General features: G+C 44.4%; 1 protein-coding gene across 3 annotated transcripts; it reads right to left on the reverse strand.

Annotated features, from left to right (window-relative positions):
- Positions 1-5,114: 5,114 nt before the first annotated feature.
- Positions 5,115-19,318, reverse strand: sirt5 (sirtuin 5). Of its 3 annotated transcripts, none has more exons than XM_061779904.1 (9): positions 19,139-19,318; positions 18,305-18,414; positions 18,084-18,217; positions 10,766-10,991; positions 9,245-9,332; positions 6,425-6,478; positions 6,220-6,343; positions 5,894-6,009; positions 5,115-5,804 (listed from the first exon to the last, which is right to left on the reverse strand). In XM_061779904.1, the coding sequence occupies exons 2-9, from the start codon at positions 18,399-18,401 to the stop codon at positions 5,732-5,734; spliced, it is 912 nt and encodes a 303-aa protein (XP_061635888.1). In that variant the 5' UTR covers positions 18,402-18,414; positions 19,139-19,318; the 3' UTR covers positions 5,115-5,731. The 3 variants fall into 3 exon arrangements, with proteins under 3 accessions (XP_061635888.1, XP_061635889.1, XP_061635890.1); XM_061779905.1 differs by lacking the exon at positions 19,139-19,318 and adding an exon at positions 18,716-19,132; XM_061779906.1 differs by lacking the exons at positions 18,084-18,217; positions 19,139-19,318.
- Between the last annotated feature and the right edge of the window lie 1,050 nt (positions 19,319-20,368).

Here is a 20,368-nt window from a genome sequence, read left to right on the forward strand (position 1 = left end):
AAAATCCCATCCACTTACTCCTAAACCTTGTTGAAAGGCTTCCCACAACACCTGAAGCTGTTACAGCTGCAAAGAATAGACCAATGATATGGGATATCACTTAAATTAATGTGAGTCAATGCAGGTAAGCAAATACAGACCCTTTCAAAAAAATAATAGCATATCATGGAAAAGTTTATTTCCATAATTCCATTCAAAGAGTTCAACTTTCATACATTATAGATTCAGGGCCCACACTTTCAAGTATTGGTTTATTTTTATATAATTTGGCTTCCAGCTCATAAAACCCAAGAAATCAGGAATTAAAAAAATTTGAATACTGTGACAAAATAATTTAATTCTCAGTTTTTGTCAAAAAAAGAGAGCGAAATTAGGGCCACTTTAAATAAATCAAAATATGGTACTTTCAAAACGATACGTTTAATCTTCAATACTTAGTTGGGAATCCCTTTGCTTTAATCACTGCTTCGATGTGCCGTGGCACTGAGGTAATCAGCCTGTGGCATTGCCTGGGAGTTATGGAAGCCCAGATTTCCTTGAGGTTTGCCATCAGTTCTTCTTTGTTTTGGGGTCTGGTGACCCCCATTTTTCTCTTGATAATACCCCATAGATTCTCAATGGGGTTTAGATCCGGCGAGTTGGCTGGCCAGTCAAGCACTGTGATGGCATGAGCATCAAACCAGGTTTTGGTGCTTCTGGCATTACGAGCAGGGGCCAGGTCCTGCTGCAAGATGAAATCTGCATCTCCATACAGATCCTCAGCAGAACGAATCATGAAGTCCTCTAAAACATTCTGGTGACCTTGGTTTTAAGAAAGCAGAGTTTACCATCACCTGCACTGGACACCCCACATCATGACTGATTGTGGATATTTCACGCTGGACCTCAAGCAGCTTGAGTTCTGCTCTTCCCCAGTCTTCCTCCAAACCCTTGGACCTTGATTCCCGAATGAAAGGCACACTTTACTTTCGTCGGAAAAGAGGACCTTGGACCACTGGCCAACAGTCCAGTCCTTCTTCTCCTTGGCCCAGTTGAGGCGCTTCCTACGTTGGCTCAGGCTCAGAAGCGGATTGACCCGAGGAACCCGACAGTTGTGACTCCCGCCTCATTCCACTCTTTCTGGATCTCTGCTAGATTCTTGAATCTTCTCTGTTTGATAATCTGCTGAAGTCCACGGTCATCTCTTTTGTTGGTGCCTCTTCTCCTGCCACATTTTGTCCTTCCACTAGACTTTTCATTGCTATGCTTGTTCACAGCACTCTGTGAACACCCAGTCTTCTTTGCTATGAACTTTTGTGGCTTACCCATCCTATGGAGGGTATCTGTGATGGTCTTCTGGCCAGTTGTCAAGTCTGCAGTCCCCATACTTCCCCATACTGAACCGAACTGAGACAATTGAACCAAACTGAAGCAATTTACTTACACCTGGGCAAAGCTGTGCAGGTCCTTTGAGTTTAGTACAAGTAGATGATTAGTGTGTGAGAGTCAGTTTAAAACATTTATGGGCTGCCAAATTTGGGCTGCTTTCTTCACAGTATTCATCCATCCATCCATTTTCTTTACCACTTCTCCTCACTAGGGTCGCGGGCTGCTGGAGCCTATCCCAGCTATCTTTGGGTGGGAGGCAGAGTATACCCTGAACTGGTCGCCAGCCAATCGCAGGGCACATAGAAACAAACAACCATTCACACTCACATTCACACCTATGGGCAATTTAGAGTCTTCAATCAACCTACCACGCACGTTTTTGAGATGTGGGAGGAAACCGGAGTGCCCGGAGAAAACCCACCCAGGCACGGGGAGAACATGCAAACTCTGCACAGGCGGGGCCTGGATTAAAAAATAAACAAATAAATACTTGAAATTGTTTAAATTGTAGCCCCTGAATGTATAATCTATGAAACCTTTTTAATGGAATTACGGAATTAAATACACTTTTCCATTATATTCAAATTTGTTGGAAAGGCTCTGCACCTTTGACTATATATATATATATATATTTATAGTCATGGACATGCTTCCACAACCTGAGGTGCAACAGTAACTCCCCCACAGCTCGATAAACTGCATTCTTCCAAGTCGCCCTGCTGTGCAAGACGGCCACCACGGAGGACTGGCGTATGTCAAGTGGACCCTAAAGTAATTAGCAGGTTCCCTTGAAATCTTGGTTTACAGTCATCAAAGTCCTTTTCTTCGTTTGAACTGACAGAGCAACCAAAAGGTGGGGAGATCCTCTCCCCAATAGGAACAATTGCTGGGACACACACTGGCATTTGAGAGTTACTGCAATGTGGAGTGAATGGTTTCGTTGACTGAAGATAAAATGTCTTTTTTGATATCTCACAAACTCTGATGTATGGGAATTAAATCGATGTTCTTGTTTTCTTTTCAGATCAATTATTTTGTTTAAAATTTGAAAGCCCTACAAAAATGGCTGGGCGTCTTACCCTACAGGAACGTGCCCAGCTAGTGGAGGAGCTTTAAAGGAAGACATGCTCAAGTTGACGCTAAGACGATCAAGAATTGTCATGCAAAACTCATCGCTACAGGATCTGTAGGGATAGGGAGTTACTTTTCAATCACCGTGTATATATGTATATGTGTTTATATATATATATATATATATATACGGATGTATATATATATATATATACGGATGTATATATATATATACGTATGTAACTGGCAATGAGTCTTTCACATCAATGTGAAGATATTGAAACGCTTGATTTCAGTTGTTGCTGCTGAGGTTGGCCCAACCACTTTAGGAGGCCATTACTTTTTCACACAGGGCCAGGTAACTTTAAATTGTTTTTATTTTTCCTTAATAAATGAAATCATTTAAAAACAGCGTTTTAAGTTCACTTGGTTCGTATTTGTCTGATATTTACATTTGTTTGATGATCTTAAAGTAGGGAAACTGCAAAAATATACAAATTTGAGAAGGGGTCCAATACTTTTTCACAACACTGTATATACAATAGAAAATAGGAATTGAATTAAGATTTTTAAAACAAGATCTTATATCTTAAAGAGTCTTGCCGAAAACAATGGCTTATGGCTGTATCATATTTCAGTTTTTCTTTTTTAATAAATCTGCGAAAAATTTCAACAATTCTGTTTTTTCTGTCAATATGGGGTGCTGTGTGTACATTAATCAGGAAAAAAATGAACTTAAATGATTTTAGCAAATGGCTGCAATATAACAAAGAGTGAAATATTTAAGGGGGTGTGAATACTTTTTCTACCCATTGTGTGTGTGTGTATGTATGACATTTAATATATCTAGCCGAGTAAAACTCATTGTTTGCTGATGATACTAATATATTTTATTCTTGTGATAATTATAATTGAACTCATAAACTAAATAATGAATTAACTAAATTGAAAACATGGATGGAAAGTAATAAATTATCATTAAATTTAAATAAGACTAATTATTATTTATTTATGTTTATTTATGTTTATTATTTAAATTAATAAACATGGATGGTGTTATAATAGAAAGAGTGTCAAAAATCAAATTTTTAGGACTAACTATTGATAGCAAATTAAACTGGAAGCCACACATTGGGCACATACAGACTCCAGAAGTACAGTATTTAAATCATAAACAAAGCAAAACAGGTCTTGGATTATAATATATACTCTATGTATACTTTATTGTACACTGGTCTTGCCATACTTGTCATATTGAATAGAAGTTAGGGGTAACAATTACAAATGTTTTGTAATGCCATACTTGCCATAGTTGTCATATGGTATAGAAGTCTGGGGTAACAATTACAAATGTTTTCTTCATCCACACTTCAAATTACAAAAACGTGGCATTAGAACCATACACGAGGTTGGATATTTTAATCACACAAATACATTATTTCTGCAGTCAAGAATACTGTATTAAAACTTTTTGATTTAGTACATTTTTATCCTGCACTGTTTAACTGTTTTATTTTGTATTTTTTTTTTAGGGATTATTATATTTATTCTTACAGGAATGTATGTATGTATGGAAAATCATTTTGTTTGTATATACAATTGTTTGTATACATAATAATACTGTGTGTATCAAATAATTTAAGTGTGTAATAAACTATAATCAATAATCACAAAATTATTAAGTAAAAAGGAAACATTACTGAAAATGTTCAGCATGTGAGCAATTTGGGAATTTATTAACAATTATGTACTGTATAAGGGCTATATGGGGTGAGAGCATCTAAGTTTTACTTATCACTCGTTTTTTAATGTGAATTTTCTTTTCAAGCTACTTATTGTTTTTTTCCCATCATTTGTTGCACTAGTACTATTATTATTTTTTTTTCAGTTTTTTTTTTAATGGCACATCGAAATAAACAGACTCAACTCAATAATTGTTTGGGTATAAAAAGGCATACAGAGCCACCATACTGCATGACCAAGCAGCCAAAGAGGATAGGTTAAAAGAACAACAACTCCATATCAGCTCAAATTCTAACTGAAGCAAGGAAATACACAAGCAACCTGCTCATAGAAGATGTAGGTCACGAGCATCTTCTGAGACATGCTCTGACCTAACCTTGTACCTGCCCTGGAATTGATTTTCTGTTGTGTTCTGCCATTCTGGTCTCACTTTTGACAGCTCTAGCAATCTGGGCAATACAACTCAGATTGGCATGAAATCATTGCTGAACAGGCGAGAAATTGGCTGTTATTTTTGGAGCAGAGTCACAAGGGACCGTCGGACCATCATCCTCTCTCTAATAAGCAGGTGATGGAGGCAATGCAAAGGAGGGAGGCAATAACATGGTGTCTCAACAACAAGCCCGTTTTACAGATGGGAGTGAAGAGAAGCCGTGACGCAAGCGGTATACCAGAGAAAGAGCAAAGATAAGCCGACTAGCTCAGACCGAGATGAGAACTCATATCTGCCTGATGCTAATAAGCTGTACTGACATGCTCCCACAAATAATCATGGACACAATCCTGTCCTCAGTCTGTGCTGTTAAGCGTGTAAACCTGTTTACGATGATGAAGAAAGTTAGGGTATGAGGCCAGACAGGGAAATGTCATGCACAATCTTATCTTCGACTAAAGCGGATCATATCCTATAGAGTGTTCCACGCAGACAAGTCTTCCATTGATAATAACATTTATTAAAAAGTAGTCTTCATCAGTGCAGTGCAAACATAATAGACTAATACATGCACAAATAGAATACAGTCTAATCGTGGGATTCATAAAGCAGCGGGTTAACATTGCCCCCTACTGCCATACATTCAATACCTGTTTATTGCAAGAGACACATGATATTATGATCGGCAAATCTGTACAAACACGACCCAAGGAAAACATCTGCCGTAAACAAGATAATAATTCTCAGGTTTGAGCAGAGAGGTCAGACAGGTTTTTATTTATTTTTATTTTTTTTACGAATATTGGCAGTTGTTTGCAGTGGTTGAGAATTACACTAAATTGTATTAAGTTGTTTTTAATATTTTGCATTTCCCATGTGACTAAATCGGTAACCTAATTAGACTACCGAGAGAAAAACATACTTTTTTCTTCAAACATAAATTTAAGGAACCTGCATTAGAGAGTTTTCAAACATGGTGGCGGCTTCAATTTTTTGTTAAACTGCGCTTACCTTCCTTATCATGCGTCACATTAGGAATAAATAATTAGTTACTAACTATTCTAGATGTTTTCCCCAATAATCATCCAGCAATAAAGTCATTTCTGTGTATAGTTTTCATTGTATTTCAGATGCATGGGGACTTAAGGCAGGGGGCAAAGTTGTCCCACAGGGGCCATGAAAGTGAAACCTAAAACACACATCACAACAAAAGGTTATCAATACTGTCAAGAAAATTAATTAAAATCTCAAAATACTAAAAAGAAGAATGCAACCCACTTGAAACGCATTGTGGCTGGTGTGTTTTCCATGTTGAACTCAGCCACAGGTATGCCTCTTGCAGCCACTTGAGGAGCAAACATGGCTGCTGGATACACCACAGACGAAGTGCCAATCTACATGGTCACCCCCCCCCCCAAAAAAAATTTGATTTGGGCTAATTTCAGAGCATGAAAGCTGTACTATAATTCTTGAAGTTCAGGGTATTTTGACAAAAGTATGTCACAGACATATTAGGTACTGGGAAACTCATTACAATTGTGGGAGAAAAAAAATGAATAAATCAATATGTGGAATCCTTTAAGCATTCTTGAACACACACTCACCACTAAGCACAGGTCACAGTTATCCAGTACTTTCTCTGCTTGAATTACGGTATCTGAATCAAGAGCCTCTCCAAACCAAATCACAGCTGGTCTCAAAAGACCAGAACACTCTGCTTGTTCACACCTGAAAACACACGCACACGCACACAAACACAGATTGGGGTTCATTTGAAGGGAGCATAAAATACATGACAAGTCTTCCTACCTAGGAAGGTCCTGGACAGGGATCTGATCATCATGTGTTTCTGGGTCTGGAGCTCTGAGGAAGCAATTTCATAGGAGCGGTTAAGAACTTATGTCAGTCCAAACATTTTCACGGCATTTTGCAAAAAGTCCTTTCAAAACCCCAAAGCATATTTGCAAATGGAAGCACTGAGATTGACCAATGTTTTTCATATATTAGAAAGAAAATGTAATTACACAACTACGATATACATGAGTAAAAATTAAGATGTGTAAGTTTGTTAAATTCCCTATAGGTGCAAATTTTAGTATGAATGGTTGTTTGTAGCTATGTCCCCTGCAACTTGACTGGCAATGGTGTACCCCATCTCTCACTCAATGGAGAGACTTCAGTAAAGTTGTTTCCTTCTACTGGATAATAGTATTATAATTTCATCCATCCATCTATTAATCCATCCATTTTCTACCGCTTATCCGAGGTCAGGTCGTGGGGGCAGTAGCTTTAGCAGGGACACCCAGACTTCCTTGTCCCCAGCCACTTCATCCAGATCTTCCGGGGGAGATCCCGAGGCGTTCACAGGCCAGTCGAGAGACGTAGTCTCTCCATCGTGTCCTGGGTCGTCCCCGGTATCTCCTCCCAGTGGGACGTGCCCGGAACACCTCACCAGGAAGACGTCCAGGAAGCATCCGAATCAGATGCCCCAGCCACCTCATCTGGCTCTTCTCAATGTGGAGGAGCAGCGGTTCTACTCTGAGATCCTCCTGGATGGCCGAGCTTCTCACCCTATCTCTAAGGGAGACACCCTGCGGAGGAAACCCATTTCGGCCGCTTGTATCCGGGATCTTGTTCTTTCGGTCACGGCACACAGCTGGTGACCATAGGTGAGTGTAGGAACGTAGATCGACCAGTCAATTGAGAGCTTCGCCTTTCGGCTTAGCTCCTTCTTTACCACAACGGACCGATACAAATTCCGCATCACTGCAGACGCTGCACAGATCCCCCTGTCGATCTCCCGTTCCATTCTTTCCTCACTCGTGAACAAGACCCCAAGATACTTGAACTCCTCCACTTGGGGCAGGATCTCATCCCCGACCTGGAGAGGTCACGCCACCCTTTTCCGACTGAGGACCATGGTCTCAGATTTGGAGGTGCTGATTCTCATGCCAGCTGCTTCACACTCGGCTGCGAACCGCTCCAGTGAAAGTCGGAGATCACGGCTTGATGAAGCCAACAGAACCACATCATCAGCAAAAAGCAGAGATGCAATACTTAGGCCACCAAACCGGACCCCCTATAAGCCTCGGCTGTGGCAAGAAATTCTGTCCATAAAAGTTATTAACAGAATCGGTGACAAAGGGCAGCCTTGGCGGAGTCCAACCCTCACCGGAAACGAGTCCGACTTACTCCCGCCAATGCGGACCAAACTCTGACACCGGTCGTACAGGGACCGAACAGCACGTATCATGGGGTTCGGTACCCCATACTCCCGAAGCACCCCCCCGCAGGACTCCCCGAGGGGCACGGTCGAACGCCTTCTCCAAGTCCACAAAACACATGTAGACTGGGTGGGCGAACTCCCATGCACCCTCGAGGACCATGCCAAGGGTGGAGAGCTGGTCCACTGTTCCATGGCCAGGACGAAAACCACACTGCTCCTCCTGAATCTGAGATTCGACTTCCCGACGGACTCTCTTCTCCAGCACCCCTGAATAAACCTTACCAGGGACGCTGAGGAGTGTGATTCCCCTGGTAGTTGGAACACACCCTCCGGGCCCCTTTCTTAAAAAGGGGTACCACGTCCCCAGACTGCCAATCCAGAGGCACTGTCCCCGATGTCCACGTGATGTTGCAGAGGCGTGTCAACCGGGACAACACCACAACATCCAGAGCCTTGAGGAACTCCGGGCGAATCTCATCTCAGCATTGCCACCGAGGAGCTTTTTAACCACCTCTGTGACCTCAACCCTCAGAGACCCCAGACTCTGCTTGCTCATGGGAAGGCGTGTCGGTGGCATTGAGGAGGTCTTCGAAGTATTCTCCCCACCGACACACAACGTCCCGAGTCGAGGTGTTGATGGTACACTGCTTCCCCTTCCTGAGACGCCAGATGATTGGACCAGAATTTCCTCGAAGCTGCCAGGAAGTCTTTTTTCATGGCCTCACCGAACTCTTCCCATGCCTGAGTTTTTGCTTCAGCGACCACCAAAACTGCATTAGCCAGCCAGTACCCATCAGCTGCCTCAGGAGTCCCACAGGCCAAAAAGGCCCGGTAGGACTCTTTCTTCAGTTTGACGGCATTCCTCACCGTTGGTGTCCACCAACGGGTTCGGGGATTGCCGCCACGACAGGCACCGACCACCTTACGGCCACAGCTCCGGTCGGGCGCCTCAGCAATGGAGGCGCGGAATATGGTCCACTCGGACTCGATGTCCACTGCCTCCCCCGGAACGTGAGCAAAGTTCTGTAGGAGGTGGGAGTTGAAACTCCTTTTGACAGGGGATTCTGCCAGACGTTCCCAGTAGACCCTCACAATACGTTTGGGCCTGCCAGCTCGGACCGGCATCTTCCCCTACCATCGGAGCCAACTCACCACCAGGTGGTGATCAGTTGATAGCTCCACCCCTCTCTTCACCCGTGTGTCCAAGACATGCGGCCGCAAGTCCGATGACACGACCACAAAGTCGTATAATTTCAAATGACATTAACAATGCAGTTTTCAATTTCAAGTGAGATGCCTTAATCAGCCGACTTTTTCCAATGCTGTGCTAAGAATACAGACATCTTAATGTAAAAGTTGGTCTAGTAAAAAAAAATTACCAAACTTAACAACATCTCACTTACCCTTTGCCCTCCAGAGCAACACAAATGGGGCTGTTGTAATTGGCTGTTTCATGTCCACAACTTACACAACGTGTTTTAAAAAGACTTCCTGGATTTACAGAGAGAAAAAAATGGTAAGCGTGGAAAAAAAAAACAGTTTATTTATCAACACGCTTACATTGAAAGAACAGTGGAACCACAAACGTTGAACAATTTGTAATTCATGCAGAATGTTCGATGAAAACTTTCTACTCTTAAGTTCGAAACTATCACCGTAATGGATAGGATATACAGCGGCTGAAATAAGTATTTAACACAAAAATCTGCTGTCATCTATACGAGGATGATGAAAATGAAACAAGAGTGGACATTTCGGCAGGATAATGGTCCAAAACATACAACCAAGGAAACTCGCAATTGGTTTCAAAGAAAAAAATAATAAAGCTGCTATAATGGCCCAGCCAATCACCTGACTTGAATCCAATCGAAAATCTATGGAAATAACTGAAACTCAAGGTCCATAAAAGAAGTCCACGGAACTTTCAAGATTTGAAGACTGCTTGTGTGGAGGATTGGGCCAAAATCACACCAGAGCAATACATATGACTAGTTTCTTCATACAGGAGGCGTCTTGAAGCTGTCATTGCAAACAAAGTGATCAATACTTTTTTCCTGTGTCATTTCACATTATTACACACAACTTAATTTCTGTTTTTGTTCTACTTTCTTTGTATGTATGGATTATTTACATCATACATACATTACATCTGGTAAAATGTTCATGTCATTAGCGCCTTTGGAAATATATTTAATGAGGGAAATGGTGACGTTAAATATTTATTTCAGCCGCTGTAATTCAAAAGCACAAGGGTTTTTGCTTTGGCTTGTAAAATCAATCCCTCAAATGCAGAAGATCGAAAACTAACAATTTGACCTGATTAAACATTTGAAAAAGATCATCATTCATGCAGCGATTTCAAATATTGTAGCTAGAATTTATTAAAACGTTATCACTAATTTAGACATGCTTGCAGATGAATCTGTAGCCGAACTGGTTACAATTCCTTAGGACAGTCTTTATACTAAAATTAGCTAATGGACTGTTTGTGGTTCCACTTACATATTTAATCCCATCCATCTATTTTCCGTACCGCTTATCCTCACTAGGGTCGCGGGCGTGCTGGAGCCTATCCCAGCTGACACTGGGCAAGAGGCGGTTCTACACCCTGAACTGGTCGCCAGGCAATCGCAGAGCACATTTAAACAAACAACCATTCACACTCACATTTACACCTTCAGACAATTTAGAGTCTGCAATTAACCTACCATGCATGTTTTTGGAAAGTGGGAGGAAACCAGATTGCCCGGAGAAAACCCAAACAGGCATGGGGAGAACATGCAAACTCCAAACAGGGGAGGCCGGATTTGAACCCGCATCCTCAGAACTGTGAGGCAGATGTGCTAACCAGTCTTTCACCGTGCTGCCCACATATTTAATCATTAAAGGCAAAATCCAATCAATTAGTATGGTTCAGTATTTACCATGAATTTCGATGATATTTTTAGTTCCAGCACGCCGGTGAAGTTCATCAATGTTCTGAGTGATGACAGTGACTCCACGGCCCTGTTTAGCCAGACGCTCTTCACACTCTGCAATGGCCAGGTGAGCGGCATTTGGAGTTTTTGTAAGCATTACTTCCCGACGGTAGTGGTAAAATTCCCAGACACGTGAGGGGTTTCTTGAGAAGGCCTCAGGAGTGGCAAGATCCTAAAAAGGCACAGTAGCAAAATTAATATATAACACAGATTTACTCTTGCTCAGTCAACTGGGCTTCAGCTGTCCTGGAAAACCTGAAAAGAGTAAGCGGTAAAGAAAATTGATGGATGGAAGTACAAATACAAATACCAATAGATAAAAGTACTAACCCTAGTGTGCATCTGCTTGGTTAACATAATGTGTGTTACTCGCCAACACGCGCTACAGTTGCTTGTTTACTTTCAACTTAGCTTGTAGCAACATGTGTGACGTCATGCAGGCTGTGATCGTGACATCTAGAGTATGATCCACTGGTGAAGGCAGACTTGTTGTATTTTTTGTTTTGTTTAAGCATGTAGGGCTGCGCACCTCATTTGGAGTATGGCACGATGAAATAATAATAATAAATAATAAATAAACTGGCGGAAAGGTGGGCCGACTGGTTAGAGCGTCTGCCTCACAGTTCTGAGGACCGGGGTTCAATCCCCGGCCCCGCCTGTGTGGAGTTTGCATGTTCTCCCCGTGCCTGCGTGGGTTTTCTCCGGGCACTCCGGTTTCCTCCCACATCCCAAAAACATGCATGGTAGGTTAATTGACAACTCTAAATTGTTCGTAGGTGTGAATGTGAGTGCGAATGGTTGTTTGTTTGTATGTGCCCTGCGATTGGCTGGCAACCAGTTCAGGGCCAGTCTGCGTATACAAGACATCTAAGGAAAGCCTGGTCCACTTATCAAAGGAGAAGCACGGGAGACTTAACTTTGCACACGGATGCTAAATGAATTAGCAGCCAGTCGGAAGGAGTTCATCAAAGTTGAGACACGGACAGCTGGTTTCTCACTCGGACGCTAAGTTAATTAACTTTCACCTCCAGCCAGCCTGAAGAGTCTCACCAACAGACTTCTTTATTTGGGACAGTGGCTTGATGACCAAGAAGGTGAGAAACCCGCTGTTCGGTGGCTCCCCATGAAGCCACAGTGACACCCACAGGCGGTGGAAAGCTACCTAATCACAATCGGCATCGAATTTGAATGATGTATGATATTTTAAGAACTTTGCATGAACGTTCCCAGTGTTACCATCACAACAGCGCCACTAGTGATTGTATTTCTGCAAATTTTAATGTCTGATGTCAAATCTGTTTGTCAACTGAGACGCTTCACCCCACACAGCACAACGCAAATGCCACGTTGCAAATATCAGTATTCTCAACAACCACATACAATTAAAACATTCATTACAGGGATTTAAGAGGATGTGCGCGAGACAATGCAAGGCTAGAAACTGGTTTCGTCAGCTTAAATCCAATAATTAATATTTTATCCCACTGGTTTTAAACCACAAAATAATCCTAAAATGTGGTCTATCTCCCCTTTTGGCCCCAGAGGGGGGGATCCACCCCCTTTGCAGCTGGGCATAAAGGCCGGAGCCCCCTTTGTTATGGGCGCTCGTTCGACCAAATTGCCGAAGACCGGCTCAGCCAGGAAGCCCCACCTCTCACCAGGAGGTGGCGAGGACACATCGGGCCCTTCCCCGCCGCAGGGCATCCTGTCAGCGTGCTCCCGAGCTATGCTTTTTTGTGCCTTGGGCAGCTCACGGGCAAGCTCCGTTGGAAAGGAAGCAGGCGGCGCACGTCTGCTCCGAGCGTCTTGCGAACAGCGACACCCAGGCTCCAGCCATCCTGCCGTGGAACTCTTTTTCCTGCTCTTCTTTTTTTTCCTCCCTTCTTTTCCGCCAAATCCACCTGTTTCCCATGCGGACCGGACTGGCCAAACATTCGCAAGATCAATCAGCCTGCTGAAATTGAGTTCCACACGTAAATCCAATTTGCAGTCGACTAAAAGTACAGATTAGTGCATATTTGGGTTTAAATTAACGAGAACAGGAACATCCAGCTATGTGCATTGTCACTACACGCTCATTCCACCCTCACATCACATGTTCAGTCTCCTCATACCAATGTTTGTCTGTCCTTTGTTGTGCTTTTCCCTGCCTTGTTCCCCTGTAGATTCCCCCTGGTAGAGCTCATTAAATTTTCTATAAAAATTCACTACCTGTATCCTTTGTGTGTGTTTGGGTTCAACAAAAGACCTCTGGTTATTGAGAACTCTTATCTAATTCCTGTAGCAACCTTCAGATTACGAGACATAGAGGGAGTGACAAACTTTGTCCTTACACATCTAAAAAGACATGTAGTGCCGCTTTACCAGATAAAATAATTTGATTTTTAACGCTGAAACTTAAAATCACGCTAAACTGGAAGTGACGCAAGTATCGCTTCCGGCTTATTCTTTTCTCCTAAATTAATTACGTTTTTATCCAAACCAATATGCGCTACGACGCTTTTCCTCTTTGTGTGACATCAGCCAAAAAAAAAAAAGAATGAATGACAAGGTAAAAGCAAAATACAATGTGGAATTAATACTATTATTTAGATGCTCACAGAGATGAAGTTTCATGAAATTTGCCGAATCTCCTGGAATGTCACGCGTGATAATAGATGCAACTTCAAATTTTGCTTCTGCATTTGAGGCATAATTTTCCAGAAAAATGTGGTCTAAAGAAATGTCTTAACTCCAAATTGCTCGACATTTGGTGCATTCGTCTTTCAGGCTTCCTATATGTACAGGCACTGAAAATGGGGAGGAAAAAATACATAGCTTTCCAAAACACTTCCACTCTTTTGGGGAGACTTAGTACAAGATTTTGGAGCATACCTGTGAGAACCTTTCCCAAATTGCCTACAAGAACATTTTTGAGGACAGAGTTCACTGATTGAAGATGAAGCAATTGATCGGCAGATAATTAAAATTCAAAATGTGCTGTTAGACAAAAGTATACAGATTTCTCTGGGACCAATCCCAGATAGATTAATTAATGATATATTAAGAGACGTGTCCCGAGATTGAGTTTTCCTTAAATAGCTTATCATCTTTCATTTTTCGATTTTGATCACAATGGAAACAGCGACCACATCAGACAATGTGTCTGAAACATTTTTTCCTGTAATATTATATGTATATTTTTTTATCCTCTCCTTGAGCCGTCACCTTATCGTGGTGGAGGGGTTTGTGTGTCCCAATGATCCGAGGAGCTAAGTTGTCTGGGTCTTTATTCCGCTGGCAGGGTCACTCATGGCAAACAGGTCCTAGGTGAGGGACCAGACAAAGCACGGCTCAAAGACCCCTTATGATGACGACAAACAATGGACTCAGTTTTCCCTTGCCCGGACGCGGGTCACCGGGCCCCCCTCTGGAGCCAGGCCTGGAGGTGGGGCTCGAAGGCGAGCGCCTGGTGGCCGGGCATACACCCATGGGGCCCGGCCGGGCACAGCCCGAAAGGGTAACGTATAGGGACATGGAATGTCACCTCTCTAGTACGGAAGGAGCCCGAGCTGGTGTTTGAGGTCGAGAAGTTCCGACTAGATATAGTCGGACTCGCCTCCACGCACAGCTTGGGCTCTGGTATCAGTCCTCTTGAGAGGGGTTGGACTCTCTTCCACTCTGGAGTTGCCCACGGTGAGAGGCGCCGAGCTGGTGTGGGTATACTTATTGACCCCCAGCTCGGCGCCTGTACGTTGGGGTTCACCCCGGTGGACGAGAGAGTAGCCTCACTCCGCCTTCGGGTGGAGGGACGGGTCCTGACTGTTGTTTGTGCCTATGCACCAAACGGCAGTTCAGAGTACCCACCCTTTTTGGAGTCCTTGGTGGGGGTGCTGGAGAGCACTCCCGCTGGGGACTCCATCGTTTTGCTGGGGGACTTCAATGCTCACGTGGGCAATGACAGTGAGACCTGGAAGGGCGTGATTGGGAGGTCCACCCCGATTAGAACCCGAGCGGTGTTCTGTTATTGGACTTCTGTGCTCATCACAGATTGTCCATAACGAACACCATGTTCAAGCATAAGGGTGTCCCCACATGCACTTGGCACCAGGACACCCGAGGTCGCAGTACGATGATCGATTTTGTGGTCGTGTCATCGGACTTGTGGCCGAATGTCTTGGACACTCGGGTGAAGAGAGGGGCGGAGCTGTCAACTGATCACCACCTGGTGGGTGAGTTGGCTCCGATGGTGGGGGAAGATGCCGGTCCGACCTGGCAGGCCCAAACGTATTGTGAGGGTCTGCTGGGAATGTCTGGCAGAATCCCTTGTCAGAAGGAGTTTCAACTCCCACCTCCGACAGAACTTTGCTCACGTTCCGGGGGAGGCGGGGGACATCGAGTCCGAGTGGACCATGTTCCGCGCCTCCATTGCTGAGACGGCCGACCAGAGCTGTGGCCGTAAGGTGGTCGGTGCCTGTCGAGGCGGCAATCCCCGAACCCGTTGGTGGACACCAACGGTGAGGGATGCCGTCAAGCTGAAGCAGGAGTCCTATCGGGCCTTTTTGGCCTGTGGGACTCCTGGACGCCTTCCCATGAGGAAGCAGAGTGTGGGGTCTCTGAGGCAGGGGGTTGATGAGATTCGCCCGGAGTTCCTAAAGGCTCTGGATGTTGTGGGGCTGTCCTGGTTGACACGACTCTGCAATATTGTGTGGACATCGAGGACAGTGCCTCTGGATTGACTGGGGTGGTTGTCCACCTTTTTAAAAAGGGGGACCGGAGGGTGTGTTCCAACTACAGGGGGATCACACTCCTCAGCCTCCCTGGTAAAGTCTATTCAGGGGTGCTGGAGAGGAGGGTCCGTCGGGAAGTCGAATCTCAGATCCAGGAGGACCAGTGTGGTTTTTGTTCTGGCCGTGGAACAGTGGACCAGCTCTACACCCTCTGCAGGGTCCTCGAGGGTGCATGGGAGATCGCCCAACCAGTCTACATGTGTTTTGTGGACTTGGAGAAGGCGTTCGACCGTGTCCCTCGGGGAGTCCTGTGGGGGGTGCTTCGGGAATATGGGGTACCGAACCCCCTAACACTGGCTGTTCGGTCCCTGTACGACCGGATTCAGAGTTTGGTCCGCATATCCGGCAGTAAGTCGGACTCGTTCCCGGTGAGGGTTGGACTCCGCCAAGGCTGCCCTATGTCACCGATTCTGTTCATAACTTTTATGAACAGAATTTCAAGACGCAGCCGAGGCGTAGAGGGGACCCGGTTTGGTAGCCACAGTATTGCATCTCTGCCTTTTGGAGATGATGTTGTTCTGTTGGCTTCATCAAGCCGTGATCTCCAACTCTCACTGGAGCAGTTCGTAGCCGAGTGTGAAGCGGCTGGGATGACAATCAGCACCTCCAAATCCGAGACCATGGTTCTCAGTCGGAAAAGGGTGGCGTGCCCTCTCCAGGTCGGGGATGAGATCCTGCCCCAAGTGGAGGAGATCAAGTATCTTGGGGTCTTGTTCACGAGTGAGGGAAGAATGGAACGGGAGATCGACAGGCAGATCCGTGCAGCGTCTGCAGTGATGCAGACTTTGCATCGGTCCGTTGTGGTAAAGAAGGAGCTAAGCCAAAAGGCAAAAGTCTCAATTTACTGGTCGATCTACGTTACTACCCTCACCTATGGTCATGAGCTGTGGGTCGTGACCGAAAGAACAAGATCCCGGATACAAGCGGCCGAAATGAGTTTCTTCCGCAGGGTGTCCGGGCTCTCCCTTAGAGATAGGGTGAGAAGCTCGGTCATCCAGCAGGATCTCAGAGTAGAACCGCTGGTCCTCCACATCGAGAGGAGCCAGATAAGGTGGCTGGGGCATCTGATTCGGATGCCTCCCGGACGCCTACCCGGTGAGGTGTTCCGGGCACGTCCCACCGGGAGGAGATCCCGGGGATGACCCAGGACACGCTGGAGAGACTACGTCTTTCGGCTGGCCTGGGAACGCCTCGGGATCTCGGTGAATAAAGTCTCAACATGACAAAAATAGTCGCAAAAAAAAAAAAATTAATCTAAGTATTCCAATAAAAAACTCAAGTATGAAATGAAATAGCGGCGGCACGGTGGACGACTGGTTAGCACATCTGCCTCACAGTTCTGAGGACTGGGGTTCAAATCCCAGTCCCGCCTGTGTGGAGTTTGCATGTTCTCCCCGTGCCTGTGTGGGTTTTCTCTGGGCACTCCGGTTTCCTCCCACATCCCAAAAACATGCATTAATTGGAGACTCTAAATTGCCCGTAGGCATGACTGGGAGTGCGAATGGTTGTTTGTTTCTATGTGCCCTGCGATTGGCTGGCAACCAGTTCAGGGTGTACCCTGCTTCTCACCCGAAGATAGCTGGTTAAGGCCTCTTTATTCTCCCCTGCCCGGATTGCATCACGTGACCGACGCATTGGGCTGCGTGGCCCCTATGCGACACTTGACGCGCACACGGCACAAACTGTCGCCGCGTGCAGAATGCAGCTGAGATCATCTCTCGTGATTGGTCCGTTTTATTCACATGCTGTGATGACATACTCAGCTTTCCCCTTGGTTCCTCAATAGCGCCATCCCGACTTTCATTTCGTGGCCGCACATACCACCTACGCCGCCACCTTCTTGATCGATTTTGCAATATAATTAAGTGCATTATCTGGTCATCTCGTATTCAGACCCTTTGCTGTGACATATATTTAACTCGGGTGCAGTCCATTTCGGTGGCACGGTGGCCGACTGGTTAGACCGTCAGCCTCACAGTTCTGAGGACCGGGGTTCAATCCCCAGCCCCGCCTGTGTGGAGTTTGCATGTTCTTCCCGTGCCTGCTTGGTTTTCTCCAGGCACTACGGTTTCCTCCCACATCCCAAAAACATGCATGCTAGGTTGATTGACAACTCTAAATTGTTCGTAGGTGTGAATGTGAGTGCGAATGGTTGTTTGTTTATATGTGCCCTGCGATTGGCTGGCAACCAGTTGTATTAGCTTAAAAGGGTGCTTCTACTAAATACTGAGCAAAGGGTCTGAATAGTTTTTCTTTTTTAATAAATCTGCAAAAATGTCCACAATTTTGGTTTTTTTCTGTCAATATGGGGTGCTGTGTGTACATTAATGAGAAAAGATTTACTTGAAAAATTAGTGAAAAATGTCGGGGCTCTGAATACTTTCTGTACCCACTTTGTATATATATATATATATATATATATATATATATGATGTACAATGAAATAGCTTTATCAATACTCATCATCATCATTAAGAAAAGATGTGAATGCATACCTGAGCTTGCCATTTCCTCCAGTAGCCCCCCGCCCCTCTGAAGGTAGGGACTCCACTCTCTGCACTCACCCCTGCTCCGGTGAGGATGACTATATTAGAGGCCTTAGAGAAGATCTCCCTAAATGCTGCCAGGTCTGTGCAAGTCCAATCCCGACAATTCCCATTGTTACGTATCTGTTCTCTGTATGAAGACAATGAGAATGTGTGATTGGCCCGCTTACCTGAACTGGGTCTGGTCATACTTTGGCTGTCCCAACCTTTCCTCAGGGGAGCATAAAGGTTTATCAGGCCCCTTGAGGTCAGCTGGCGTACAATCATCAGGTTTCAATGACTAGGGACAAAATAGCATTGTTATCTTTGTCATCACAGCTTCAATGTTGTTGTTGTTTTGTTTTGTTTGCATCAGTCATAACTTGTAGTCAATACATTTTGTCACACAATAATAACTCGACTTTGTGTCTTTGACAGATTCATACCTAATGTCTGCCTAGCAATACTCTTCCCAGACAGTTCATTCGGTATATATGCTTGATCTTATGACATTTAATATTTATTAAATTGAACATTTCTGCATTTACAATGAACATTTATTCTTTTATGACTGACACATTCAGAGATATACATTTTATTACCTTTCAAGTTCTACATCCCTACCAACTACGTCAACAACAATACTGTTAAAACAATACCATCCGATCGTGTCATTTAAATAGGTGTTAATTCCAGATCGTTAATGAAGTCTTCGAGTCGAGTTTTAGATCCGGCTGAACTGTCTTAAGCTTGTAATTAACGATAACATTTTACGTGAGCACAGGTTGGAGATTCGATACTTCTCCAAGCCTCACATATGTTCACGCAGATTGGTGCGCAGTAACTATGCTATTCCTCGTAGCTAAGCTTGTAGCCGTTTGTTTACGGACTGTTAGCAAGCAAAACAACGCTGTTTCTCGCAGTAGCTGTGATTGTACAGCGGTATGAAACTGCAACGACGTGTATGCACACGTTGATACAATTCCAAATTTGCTCGCAAGCCCGATTATAAAGTTGTCCACTACCTGTCAAACTGTGACAATGGAGCCTCGACACTTCCGCTTCCGGATCTCCGGCTGTACATTTTCTATATTTGGAGTTGAACCTTGCAGTCACTATCAAAATGCAGTATAAAAGAGAGAGAAATACTGCATGTTATATACTGACAACGATAACAGTGGAAATCAAAATGGGTCTTGGTAATGAGAAACACGTAAAAAAAAAGACCAGTAGAGGGCGCACTCATACCACCTACTGTACATCATATTATTGACTCTCTCTCTCCCTCGCTAATATATATATATATCCTCCATCTATGTGTCTTAATACAATGTAAAAAAAAATAATAATAATACAAATGTGTCATATTTTGCGGCAACTTCAATAGACTTAATTTAAATCACATATTTTCGGTAAGGACTTAATTGCTATGAAATACTTAAATAAAATTAGGTAAAGTTTACCTCACATTTTTTATTATGCTCCATTCCATTTTGGGAGGGTGGGGGATTTTGGGCCAAGCCCAGTGCTGGCAGGGCACTGTCTGAGCATATTGTAGTGTCGGACCAATGGCTTTTAGTTTACTCCATTTTTCTTAGTAACACCAGTGTCGAATGGGTAGTGTAGATTTAATTAATAGAAATTGGTAGAAATTAAGAAATGTTTAACACGTCCTGGTTTAAGCCAGGTACTTATACCATGACTCTATATCACTGGAAGGTGGCATTTTTGCTCTGTACAGACAGCATGCTCAGAACCCAGTCGGGGAGATTTTCTTCTTCTACGGTATGACACAGCGCAGACAGTGTGGGAAAGTGCCAGGAACGGCAGGGGAGCTTCATTTAAGTCTGTCATCGTCACAAACGTGCCCTGGCAGGCACTTTTCACCCGTAGAAACAAAGCCTTGGCAGAACATGAAAACTGTCAGACCTTGATCAGAACATGAGAAACAAGAGGGATCCCATCAGAATGTGACAGGCCCAGCGGTAATGTACTGGCATCCGTGGTAGAACGGGGACCAAACCGGTGGCGTGCTGTTGAGCCTCTGGAACTCAGCAGACCATTCCACCCCCCCCCCCCCCCCCCCCCCCCCCCCCCCCCATTGGTCTTTCACAGATACCGTATGAAGCCGTGAGAAAACTTAGTGAGACTTCAATTCGGAGAAGAAAATGGCTAAAATCCCACTGAGCACTATTTTTCGGGCAAACAGGGCATCTTTGACTGCAGGTAAAGTATTGTACCATAGCATAACATTA

The sequence above is a fragment of the Phyllopteryx taeniolatus genome, chromosome 7, assembly GCF_024500385.1.
Source record: "Phyllopteryx taeniolatus isolate TA_2022b chromosome 7, UOR_Ptae_1.2, whole genome shotgun sequence".
NCBI classification, from domain to species: Eukaryota; Metazoa; Chordata; class Actinopteri; order Syngnathiformes; family Syngnathidae; genus Phyllopteryx; species Phyllopteryx taeniolatus.